The sequence below is a fragment of the Chiloscyllium punctatum genome, chromosome 19 (genome assembly GCF_047496795.1).
Source record: "Chiloscyllium punctatum isolate Juve2018m chromosome 19, sChiPun1.3, whole genome shotgun sequence".
Classification (NCBI taxonomy): Eukaryota; Metazoa; Chordata; class Chondrichthyes; order Orectolobiformes; family Hemiscylliidae; genus Chiloscyllium; species Chiloscyllium punctatum.
Window position 1 is genome coordinate 61862673 of NC_092757.1, and position 13451 is coordinate 61876123.

General features: G+C 41.3%; 1 protein-coding gene across 7 annotated transcripts in view; it reads right to left on the bottom strand.

Moving 5' to 3' along the window:
* Window positions 1–902: 902 nt before the first annotated feature.
* Window positions 903–13451, bottom strand: part of LOC140491403 (peripheral-type benzodiazepine receptor-associated protein 1-like) — a 293538-nt gene continuing 280989 nt past the window's right edge. For all 7 annotated transcript variants that reach the window (XM_072589528.1, XM_072589526.1, XM_072589524.1 and 4 more), the window contains one exon: window positions 903–2658. In XM_072589528.1, the coding sequence (XP_072445629.1) occupies window positions 2473–2658 (186 nt within the window). In that variant the 3' untranslated portion in view covers window positions 903–2472. The remainder of the gene's footprint in view (window positions 2659–13451) is intronic.

The window sequence follows — 13451 nt, forward strand, 5'->3', positions numbered from 1 at the left end:
ACACCGTTGAACATCAAGTAATAATAGTTAGATTTTCTCTTGTTAGTCATAGTTTTTTCTGGTTCTTGTGGATATTATTTGCCACTTGTCAGCCCTACTCTGGATATTGTCCATGTCCTGCTGTATTTGGATATGGACTGCTTCCGTATTTTAGGAGTTGCTAAACATTATGCAATCATCAACAAAGATACCCACATCGGATCTTATGGGGTGGGGGGGGGTCATTGATGAAGCAGCTGCAGATGATTTGCAACCACCCCCCCCCCCCCCAACACAATATTGATGTGAAAGCCCTTCAATGATATCTATGGGCTGAGATGATTGACCTCCAAGAATACTGTGGGGCGGCACGATGGCTCAGTGGTGCCTCAGTGCCAGGGAACCGGGTTCAATTCCCGCCTCATGCGACTGTCTGTGTGGAGTTTGCACATTCTTCCCATACCTGCATGGGTTTTCTCCGGGTGCTCTGGTTTCCTCCCACAATCCAAAGATGTGCAAGTCAAGTGAATTGGCCATGCTAAATTGCCCATAGTGGTACGTGCATTAGTCAGGGGTAAATACAGAGTAGGTGAATGGGTCTGGGTGGATTACTCTTCAGAGGGTCGGTGTGGACTTGTTGGGCCGAAGGGCCTGTATCCATACTGTAACCACATTCCTTCGTGTTGGGTATTGAAACTCCAGTGCAAACAGAATGGTGAAACTCAGTTAAATTTAAATTATTTAATATTATTACATAATCAGTGGGCCAGAAATCGGAAAAGAATCCTGCACGTGATTTCTCTCCATGGCCCTCCCTCCTCATATTCCTGTTTCATAGTCAGGATCACCCACCGTAGCCTCTCCACAGCTATTCTTGCATTCCTTTTCCTCGGTTTATAATAATTACTAAAATACATAGGTAGTTTCTGTGAAAATAGACTTTATTCAGTAAAAACATTTCTATGTAGAAACAAGGGAAAAGCATTTAACAGTTAGGGCCTGGCCCTATTCATAATTGCACTCCATGCAGAGCACAGCTGAACTTGATCCCAATGATGCATGCAAAACAATAGGTGAAAATATTTATAAATGTCACAAACAATCATATAAACTCTTCTTTACAAAATCTTGACTGTATATTACAAAGTGGCGTGCAAGAATTTAAACATGATGGCAATTATTTAAGGTATGAAAATACGTTTCTGTTTTATGTTTGACAGCTGCTCAGGAGCCTGGAGCACAGTGTAAATGTGCACAAACTGAGGGTGTCAGCTGAAAACTGGCAGGGTATTGTGGCTTGGCATCTGAAAATCTGTTTTGCATGTTTAGAAATCCATTAAGCTGTCTTTCTTGAATAAGGCAAAGGACAAACCTTCCAATTACCCACCTGTAGCAATATAATGGATCAGATCTCAAAATACATGGACACATTGCACACTAGTGATTTCAGGCAAAGTTGCTACCTTCTAGTTTTGCACCTAATGGACTAGACTTTAAACAGTCTGTTTGTAAATTTCTAACATACAAACAGGACATCAGAAGTCTGATATCTGTCACGGAATAATATACCCCCCATTTTCTTCTATATATCATGAAATAGAGCCATTCTAAAAACATTTTAGTCACTTTCATCAGTGAACATCAGCCCTGATCATAAATCCCTGCCTTGCACCACTAGCATTTTGGGAATTTATTAAATGGTGACAACTCGAGACAATAAGTCACTGCTGATAACAAGGTATAGAGCTCACCAGTGTGCAACTCTGGAAAGGCATGGACCAGTGAGACTACATCAAGTAACAAACTGGTGGTTGGACCACAATTCTCTTATCACTCAAGCACTACCTGTCCAACTCTGAGGTTAATGAAATGCAGAGATTTATATCTCTGCAAATCTTAAACAATATTGTCATGAATAGAACAACTCTGTGCTCTTAACTGGAGTGTCAATGCATGAACAATAGTGGTGATAGGTCTTCGAACTATTACAAATGAGGTGATCCGAAGCTAGATATTTCAAGTTGGCTGAAAATTTATGGTTTGTAATTATTACCATTTATAAAAAGGCATTCTCAACTAATAACTTTATAGGATTAATGCTCAACAGCTACTCAGTGCAGGTTAGAGTTTCTCACCAATCAATCATTATTTCCATCACAGCAAAGAGATGGTGGAAGTTTCTTTAGGTTTTGCCGTGGTCAGGATTCTGTTGCAGTGGATGTGATCCCGTTTGATGTCAACAATTCCACTCAGTTTCCAATCATTTCCAAGGGGCTGCATCGTCTGAATTGATATACTAGATTCAAGATGAAGTAATTCTCTATTACTAGAGATTGAATGCAAGTTACTCTCCATTACTGGATCCCAGGTGGGAGTTACTCTGCTGCTGGAAACCAGGTCAGAGCTACACCTATACCTGACTCAAGATCAGATCATTCTCTGTTACTGGATCCCAGGTAGGAGTACTTGCTGCTCCAGGGTCCCATTTTTGAGTTATTCTCTTTTGCTGGATCCCAACCTTTTGAACAGTTTCTTTCCTTTGGAAAAAAAACCCTTTTTCTTCTTGTTATTGGAGGTGTTCTCACTGCATCCCTGATTGTCCATACACAGTCCTGTAACAGCAGGATAGTCTGTTTCTTGCACCATAGGCTGTGGAGCCACAGTTTCATCCGAGCTCAGCTGCGGGAAGAAAATCAGAATAAACGTTATGGATGTTAGACAGCAAGAGACACACTCCACATCACACACTTGCTGCAATCCGAACAGACACTTCAGACTGAGGACAAACGATATTGTATCAAACCTTGATGATTCTGACCTTATGTCAATAGCTACTTAGCCCACAGCTATTCAAACTCTGTAAAGCTTGTCACAATCACCGTAATCTCTATTCAAAGTCTGTCTGATATTTTTCCATTACCAATCACTCTTATCAGAAATGTATCAAAGCATTTCAAAATAACATTGCCAGTGTTCTTGCACTCAGAAACATAAAAATTTTATGCTTAGCATCATCGAGCAATAGGATGAATGACCAGTTGAATTTCACGTAGTAATAGTTGAGAGAAAGGCTGGACATTATATCCAACTATCTTTGCTCTTCTGTGAAAGTGGTTAGCACTGCTGCCTCACAGTGTCACAGTCCTGGGTTCGATTCCACCTTCAGGTGACTGTCTGTGTGGAGGCTACATGTTCTCCCCAGGTCTGTGATGGTTTCCTCCAGGTGCTCCAGTATCTGCCCACAGTCCAAAGATGTGCAGGTCAGGTGGATTGGCCATGCTAAATTGCCCATAGTGTTCAGGGACGTGCAGGCTAGATGGGTTCGCCATGGGAAATGCAGGGTTACGGCAGTGGTATGCTGTTCAGAGGGTCAGTGTGGACTCAATGGGCCGAATGGCTGCTTCCACACTGTAGGGATTCTAAGTTTGGCTTTAGATCTGTATAAATCCTGTATTCTCAGCTACCATAATCTCCCCACAATGGCCCTGATGATCAGAAAAGGCTGATTTTTTTTTATTGTGGGGTTTCGTTTAAAGTCAGAGGGCAGAACTAGCTGCTTGTCAGTTCTCTTCCATTTCCCAATACTACTGATGTTCACTCATATCCTGCATACAAATACAATTTGTTAAAACAATCCTCCTTCAGCTTGTCATTTATGTTTCCAGGAAGTTTTTTTTTCTTATCCCAATGACCTTAAATGAGCTTCCTTTTAAAGATGATGTTTTAGACCAGAGCAATGGCAAAGCCAATCACAGTTGCATGGGATTTCATCGCAGTTTTCCACTTTCAGTACTTCAGTCCACATTCCCAGCAACACTCTGTTTCTTAGTTTATAAAGTAAGAACATCAAGAAAGGAATAGCCTATTCAGTCCCATCCAGCCTGTTCTGCCATTCAGTATGATAAGCCAATTCAGTGCCTTTTTCCCAAAATAGCTCCAAAATACCTTATGTCATTGGTATTTAGAAATTGTCAATCTTGACTTTGAACATACTCAGTTACACACCATTCCTATCTCTATGGGGTAGAGAATTCCAATGATTCATAAGCCTCTGAATAAAAAAAAAAAAATCCCTAAGGGGCTCCCCCTTTGTTCTAGGCTCCCCAGCCAGAGGAAATATATTTGTTGCATTTGCCCTGTCTATCCATTTAAGTATTTTGTAGGTTTCAATAAGATCAGCTCTCGTTCTTCAAAACTCCAGAGAATATAGGCCCAATTTCTCCAATCTCCCTTTCTAGGACAAGCCTACCATCCAAGTAACCAGTCTGCTGAACCTTCATTGTACTTCCTGCACAATACTCTTCCCAAGACAACAAGCCCAGGACGGAAGCTGCATGCACAACTCTAGGGGTGAAAATTGGCCATCAATTGAAAAAAATGAAGACTTGAAAACACTTAATGCTGATTTAGAATTTGTTTCATGCAACCACCCTAAAGATTTTAACTTAAGGAAACTTACATTTTAAAATTATCTGCCTTGATTTTAGATAATTATTTATGAAGAAATTCTCACATTATTGTTGCAGAGTGGAAGTATGTCAGTTCTTAATGAGATACTGCCTCTCTTCCATGTTGGTCTTACTTCCTACCTGATTTACTCTATTGGTTGCTTTCTGTCTCTGTGCAGAAGGAACTGGTTTACATCAATCTTACTGTAGACACTGCATGCCTTCTGGTCTAATGTACACAACTGAGACACAGGCATGTGAGCACACAAAATAAGTTATCTCACATGAATTAATTGAGATTAAAAGGCATAATACACACCAAAAGCTGCCACTGCAGAAGATACGGGGCAATTGAATTTGATTTGCTTCTGTTAATCTGAATACAGTGGGAACTGTACGTTTCTTACACAGCTTTTTCACTTTGCTGCACTTTACCTTCTCTCAAAAAGGGCAAAGACTGAGGAAAGTGGGAGACAAAGATTGAGAAATGGGGTAGATCTGCCTCATACCTTGTCGAGTTAATAACAGATTGCCACAAAACCAGTGCTGCCCAAAGAAGAGCTCAACAGAAGTATGAGGTACCAAATAACAGAAGTTGCCCAGTTGTCTCAAAGCAGGCAATCAACTGACTGGCACAGCAGACCTCAGATGGTAAGAGATTGATCATTATGAATAGTCAGTAACTCCATCATCAATGCATCATGTGCATACCAGGCAAACAGAATTGAGTAGGCTGAACTTTTGTTTTCTAATAATTCTTGCTCTGCATATCAAGAGAGCAGGAAACATCATGCATTGTGATGACTTCTATTTCTGAATAGACACTGTTCGAGTTCACAGATAACTAAGACTTGCGAACCTGAACCACAAACTCAGCACTTTTAACATGGATCTTCAAAACTGTAAGCCAGTGTAGCCATGTAATGCTGTAAATTATCCAAAAAGCAATGACTGTACAGTGTTAGCCAGTCACAACAGGATCATGCAAAGCAAGCAAGAGGCTGTTATTGGCCATGACCCAGGTTAAATCAATTTCCTTTCAACAAAAATCATATAATGTTGTCAGCAACTCATACTTCTGAAAATACCTCAGCTGACAAATCTTCTGTACCTCATATTCTAGCTACTCTGCAACAGAATCAGCGCACCCTCATCAGTCAACACTTCCCCTTCGAATTCTCCTGGTGATTCACCAGTAAAGAAGAAAATCTAATAGTAAGCCAGGTTTGAAAGCTGATTTCATGCAGTGGATTACTCCCTTACCTGTTATATTCCATTAACATTGTGGTTTTGAAGTCATATATGATCAAAAGATTAATTTGAGTTCACTTCAACTTTTTCCACATCCAAATCATTGGTGCTAATGGATACCGTGAGTCTGCCTTTTGGTCAGTAAAATACCAGAAGCAATGCCAGGACTAATGACAATCCGGAAGCAACTAACAAATAGAAGTGGGAAAGCTAGCTAAAACTAGGGTGAGAAGTAAAAATAGAAAATGCAAAAAAAATACACAGCTGAATCTATTGAGAGAGAAACAGACTTCAACTTTCAGGATGAGGCCCTTTTATCAGTGATCAAAGCATTCCCAGCATTTTCTGTTTTTATTTCAGATGCCCTCATCCGCAGCATGTTGCTTTTGTATTAAGGGTGACACGTCCTTCTATAACTAACCCGAGTGTGAGTGACACAGCCAAGCACATCTACGATCCGGTTACTGTAATCTAGCATTACTGCAGGTGAAGTGCACACATGACGTCCTACATTTGAAGCTGGTTCAAAGGACAGAGTCAAAAGAGCATAATGCAGGCAAAGCTGCCGAATCTTACCCTTAATCTGTTGTGAGAGATTTTATTATATTTAAATAGTATTCTTGCAAATCATAGAGAATCCCAAACCTTTTGGCCACATTCTGCGATTTTGCAGTTGCTGTTTATTCTAAGAATGGTCCGATCTTGGGATATCTGAGGCTTATGCTCACTCATGATCAGCTTTGAGAGCTACGGAGCTCTCACATGAAGATGATACACCTGCTGAGCTGCACCAGATGAATCTCTAGTTTGGATCCTGCAGTGGGGCGGCATGGACAAGGAAATTACTGCGATTGGAAACTGCAGCTGAACCAACTCATACCAGAGGTCGCTGCTTCACCCCTCAACATTACTTGCTATCCAAACACATTGTAGTTACCCCAAGAGTTTAAGCTAATTTCTGAAAATATCAGAATGTGAGCACATAGATGCACCTTGAAAATGTGATTACATTCCAAATAGCTTACTTAACTAGACAATTAGGTTTCTTTGCAGTCACATATTAACCATACCATTTCACTATGAATATGATTTCCTGGATACTTATTACAAATCTCCAAATCATTCTCATTTTGGTTTCCCTTTACACTATTGCTAAGAGGGCTGTTCAATGTACTCTCTGGGCTGAATTTTCATTCCCGCTGGGGAGTAGAGCCAGACTTGGGAGGAAGTGCTCTGAATGGTCTGACCTTCGTGCCAAAGGGAATAGGGGCTGGACACTAATTAGAGGCAGGCCTGGCATCACAGGAAGTAATTCGGAGACATTGCAGTGTGCCACTGTAGGCTTTTATAAAGTCATGGCTCAATGCTCTGGCACTTCAAATCCATTTTGAAACAAACAACAAAACCAAAATCAGCCAACAAGCCTTCACATACCCCACACATACTCAAGATGTCATCCATATTAACTTATGTGATTCACCCAGCCTTATGGCTCCTCATTTCCTCCACGCCAAGCTATGCACATGACCATGGTTTCCCATACCCTCTTTGCCAAGCTATGCCCCTCTTTCTACCACCAGCCCTTATCAGTCCATGGCCTGTAATACCCACATGATAACTCAGTGACAAGTCATGACTTCCTATCCACACTACAGTACCTTATTATTCTGATGCCAACTTAGAGCCAATTGAAGACCCCCAATCCTTCCTTTTCACGTTTTATTCTCAGTCTGCCAACTTAGTGTCAATTTATGGTTGTATGTTTTTTTTAGAATTTAAAGGGCAGGTTATTTAAATAATTTAACAGCTCAAAAATTCAAAGACCTTATCCACATATGTATACTGATATCGACTCTTTACAATCCCAAAGAGGAGCATGACCTCTCCCAAAAGGGAAACTGACTACTCCCAAAGAGTATCTAACCTTATCACAGGGTGAGGGTCCTGAGGACTGGAGAATTGCATAAGTTGCCCCCTTGTTTAAGAAGGGTAGCAGGGATAATCAAGGTAATTATAGACTGGTGAGCCTGATGTCAGTGGTGGGGAAGCTGCTGGAGAAGATACTGAGGGATAGAATCTATTTACATTTGGAAGAAAATGGGCTTATCAGTGATCAACAGCATGATTTTGTGCAGGGAAGGTCATGTCTTACCAACTTAATAGAATTCTTTGAGGAAGTGACAAAGTTGATTGTTGAGAGAAGGCTGTAGATGTCACAGACATGGACTTCAGTAAGGCGTTTGATAAGGTTTCCTGTAGTAGGCATTTGGAGAAAGTGAAGTTGCATGGGGTCCAGGGTGTTCCAGCTAAATGGATAGAGAACTAGTTGGGCAGCAGAAGGCAGAGAGTAGGAGTGGAAGGGAACTTCTCAAATTGGAGAACTGCAACCAGTGGTGTTCCACAGGGATCCGTGTTGGTACCAGTGTTGTTGCAATGTACATAAATGTTCTGGAAGAAGGTATAGGTGGTCTGATTAGCAAATTGGCAGGTGACACTAAGATTGGTGGAGTAGCAGATAGGAAAGGGGACGGTCAGAGAATGTAAAAGAATACAGATAGATTGGAGATTTGGGCAGAGAAATGGCAGATGGAGTTCAATCTGGGCAAATGCAAGGTGATGCATTTTGGAAGATCCAATTCAAGAGCGAACTATACGGTAAATAGCAAAGACCTGGGGAAATTGATGTACAGAGCAATCTGAGTGTTTAGGTCCATTGTACCCTGAAGGTGGCAATGCAAGTCAATAGAGTGGTCAAAAGGGCAAACGGCATGCTTTCCTTCATCGGAAAGGATATTGAGTACAAGAGTTGGCAGATCATGTTACAGTTGTATAGGACTTTGGTTCAGCCACATTTGGAATACTGGGTACAATTCTGGTTGAAACATTACCAAAAGGATGTGGATGCTTTGGACAGGCTGCAGAGAAGGTTCACCAGGATGTTGTCTGGTATGGAGGGTGCTAGCTATGAAGTGAGGTTGAGGATTATTTTCATTGTAAAGATGGAGGTTGAAGGGGGATTTGATTGAGGTCTACAAAATCATGAGAGGTATATATGGGGTGACTAGCTAGAAGCTTTTCCCAGAGTGCGGAACTTAATTACTAGGGGTCACATGTTCAAGGTGAAGGGGAAATGTTTAAAGGAGATACGCATGGAAAGTTCTTTATGCAGAGGGTGGTGGGTGCCTTGTATGGTTGCCAGCTGAGATGGTAGTGACGGGCATGATAGTGTCATTTAAGATGTATCTAGACAGATATATGAATGGGCAGGGAACAGAGGGATACAGATCCTTAGAAAATAGGTGACAGGTTTAGGTAGAGGATCTGGATTGGCGCAGGCTTGGAGGGCCAAACGGCCTGTTCCTTGCTATAATTTTCTTTGTTCTTTGTAACTCCAGTAGGTTTAGACACCTTCCCCAAATGTTTTGTTTCAGAAACATGGATGACCAAAATTGATTCAATTCGAAGGCAGCCACTGTTGTAAAAGAACTGTGACTTCTGCAAACGGTGGATGTGTGAAATACCTTCCATCCCATTTCTGCCAACAACTCCCCCAGCTCCTCACTCCCAATAACCCAGAAAAACAGGAGCGCTGGTTTTGTGGCCAGGACCTCTGGATTCTGGGTTCCAGCACCACTTTGCCTAATGCACAAATTCTTTGACTTTACAAAAATTCAGCCCTCAGAGGTTACCTATGAAACTCTTGATCTCTTTGATACTTATGGTTTTAGGCATGGCCCTGAATAAATACTCTCACAGTCTACAAGGAAGAACTGTCTTCTGACTTTGACTTAATCCCTTTCTTTTAGCACAATAGTTTAGATCAACGCATTGGTCGCCAAGGGGAATAGAATGCAGATTATGGGCAGTCTGTTGAAAGGTTACTCTACCCTGAAGTGCTAGTAGGACAGAATGGAGGGATGGGCATTGTTTAAATTTGACTGAGATATAGAAAAGATTGTATTGTTTGGAAATATTTCCCAAGGCTGTAGATATTTCCTCTAACTCTGTTCTTTGCACCAGCGCTGTGTTTGCCATGGAAATGCAGCTTCTCCTGGTGTGCATGCTGCAATAAAGGACAGTGCCTGAAAGCTGCAGCAGTCTCTTCAGCAACATCAACTTACAAGCTTCCTGGATGCTAATTACCGCTTGAAATGAACAGTCTTCTTCTGTTGCCATAGAAAAAGGTAGAGAAACAGAAATATTATAATAAAAGAAAGCGAAACAGCTAAAACAAGAAAGTAAATGAACAAAAGAGCTTTAATAAGAACCAGCTGCTCCAATCAGACCTGACTACTGCATAAGCATGAATCATTATCTCCATTAGAATTCAGCCAGTTCATCATCTGAAGGGAATAAACCAAATACCTGCAGAGTGTGAACATTTTGTGAAAGGACTGAACTGTAGAATTCTTGGGCTAAAACCTGCAAACTTACCGTTCTCCAAAAAAAAGGTTAATGTGACAACTAAAAGATATGGATTGAGAGAAAACAATATGTAAATAAGTTAAAGGCAGCAAGAACAGAACTTTCCAAAAGTGTTGCACTTGATAATATTGTAATATGATTAAGAGCTTTAACATAACACAGCCACCGATTGCAAAAGTAAGAAACTCACTGCAAGAATCACACAAGGAAAAATTCAGGTTTTCAAAGAAAAGGTCAGTAATAAAAGAAATCCTCAAAAGATTTCAGTACATATAGAGAAACATTCTTCACTCTGAAAAAGGCCCCAAAAATTTGACTTGGAAAAGATTAAAGGGTTAGTTAACACATTCATTCAAAAGTGACTCAGAGCCTGTAAATTGTTATCAAACCAGAGCCAAAACTACTCAGTCTTCTTTTCCGTGGAGGATTGGGGGGGGTGGGGGGGGTGGGGGGGGGGGGGGTGGTAGGCACAATGCCTCACGCATGCAAGCTAGGCAAAAGGAGTTCGCCCAAAGTTGGAGGGTCTGTTTTTGTGCTGTACATCTCTACGACTCTAACACCATCTATACCTCACTGATTGATACGATTTTGCTTCTGACTTTGACTTTTGCAGAAAAAAATGGCGATGAGTGACACAGGTACAAAGCCCAGCTAGCCTTTAGCTGTAAAACAAGATAAGGATGTCACGCCAAAGAGAGGACGTGGCAGACCCAGGAAGCAAACCTAAGTATGATGTAATTTACATTTTTTCAACACGCTTTCACTGAAACCTGTACTTTACACACTTCCACCCCACTTGGTCAGACTGGTATGCACACGCATACAACACAAAAATATACTCCTTTTAACAGGATCATCTTGCGTTTTAAAACTGCATTTTCCTCTTGATTTTGGATTTTAATGCAAGCTTTTTTCACATCACATGTACACCTCTAGTTGTCGATTGCTAACATCTCTTTGTAAGTTACACCTGTTGTTGTAAAAAGCAGTTTATTTTGGGGTTGCATAAAAAATGCATAAGGTTGTTTTTTTGAATAATTGATCAGTTTTACAATCGCTCCGAGTTGCGGAGCACCATCTGGCTGTAAGGCAGCTAGTATAACATTTTTCTCCTTTTTTTTATTTGCGTGGCTTTCAAAGTATTTTTGTTTTTAGTGGGGAGGAGTGGATGTCAGATCGTGCTGCTAAAGGTTGTTTTGTATATGCTACAGTTGAGCCCGCTACATTCGATGTCTGCCTTTGTTACAAAGTTGCTTATAAAAGTCAAAACAACAGCACTTTTAAAAGGGAGAAGAACAGACTAAGGAACCACATGGTGAGGTCAGTGCAAGAGAGAGAGAGAGAAACCCACATTGCTAACTAAAAGAGTTTGCAGTTACTGCCTTTGCTGTTGAATTCATGTATTGCTGGACATCGAAGTGTGTCTAGAAAAATTATAAAACAGTGAAATTCACAACTAATCTTGGAGGAATCTGTTGGGAGAGGTCACAGCACAGAAACAGCTCAGTAGATGTTTTAAGTGTGGTTTTAAAATAAGTTTGCAGTAGTGAGTAGAGTGGGTTCTTTCTTGTTAATATGTTTTATTGAGCTATGGCTCTTGATTAAACTTAAAATATAAGCCATAAGTATTAATTTAACCTGGAGCAGCGTTTTGTAGAGAAATAAGACAGTGCTCTTTTCTGGGTCTGTAGATTGAAAGAAGCAAAAATGGCCTTCAGTAGAGTGATATGCTCTTCCTGTCAGATGTGGAATTTAGGGAGAGTTTATGGGTTACTGAGGATTATATATGCAATAAATGCCGTTGGTTGCGAATCCTATTAGATCGAATGGATCAGTTGGAGACACAGTTAGAGGCAATGAGGAATTTACAAGAGCCAGGGTGTGTGATGGATGGCAGTTATAAGAAGGGGGGATGTCTCAGATAAGTCACATAGATGGGTTAACTCCAGGAAAGGTGAGAGAGGTAGGCAGGTATTGCAGGAGTCATCTTCTGTGGCTATCCCCATTTCAAACAAGTATGCTGTTTTGGAAAATAGAGGGGGTGATGGATTCTCAGGGGAACGTAGCACGAACAGCCAAGTTTCTGGTATTGAGACTGGCTCTAATGTAATGAGGACTGTGTTGGGTTCTAAAGATCAATTGTCTTAGGGACTCTCTAGTCTGAGGTACGGACAGAGGCTTCTGTGGCCAGCAGCGAAAAATCAGAATTGTGTGTTGCTTCCCTGGTGCCAGCATCAAGGATGTCTCAGAGAGGGAGCAGAATGTTCTCAAGTGGGGAGAGGGGCCAGCAGGAGGTCATTGTCCACATTGGAACCAACGACATGGGAAGGGAAAAGGTTGAGATTCTGAAGGGAGATTACAGAGAGTTAGGCAGGAATATAAAAAGGTTTTGGAAAGTAGTAATATCTGGATTACTCCTGGTGCTATGAGCTAGTGAGGGCAGGAATAGGACGATAGAACAGATGAATGCATGGCTGAGAAGCTGGTGTATGGGAGAAGGATTCACATGTTTGGATCATTGGAAGCTGTTTTGGGGTAGAAGTGACCTGTACAAGAAGGATGGATTGCACATAAATTGCAAGGTGACTAATATACTGCCAGGGAGATTTGCTCGAGCTGCTTGGGAGGATTTAAACTGGTAAGGTGGGGTGGGGGTACAGTTGAGAACGAAGGCGAGTCAAACATTCAGGGCAGGCAGGGATAAAGCAGAGAACAAGGTAGGACTGATAAATTAAACTGCCTTTATTTCAATGCAAGGAGCCTACCAGGGAAGGCAGATGTTAGGAACATGCGACTGGGATATCAAAGCAGTTACTAACATGTGGCCCAGGGATGGACAGATCTGGCAGCTTAATGTTCCAGGATACAAATGCTATAGGAAGATAGAAAAGGAGGCAAGAGAGAAGGGGGAGTGGCGATTTTGATAAGGGGTAGCATTACAGCTGTACTTAGGGAAGATATTCCTGGTAATACATCCTGGGAAGTTATTTGGGTGGAAATGAGAAATAAGAAAAGGAGGATCACCTTATTAGGATTGGAGCAAAGACCCCCTAATAATCAGAGGGAAATTGAGAAACAAATTTGTAAGGAGATCTCAGTTATCTATAAGAATAATAGGGTGGCTATGGTAGGGGATTTTAACTTTCCGAACATAGACGGGGACCGCCATAGTGTTAATGGCTTAGATGGAGAGGAATTTGTTAAGTGTGTACAAGACAATTTTCTGATTCAGTTTGTCGAAGTACCTACTAGAGAAGGTGCAAAACTTGACCTACTCTTGGGAAATAAGGCAGGGCAGGTGACTGAGGTATCAGGGGGGGTACTCTGGGGCCAGCGACCATAATTCTA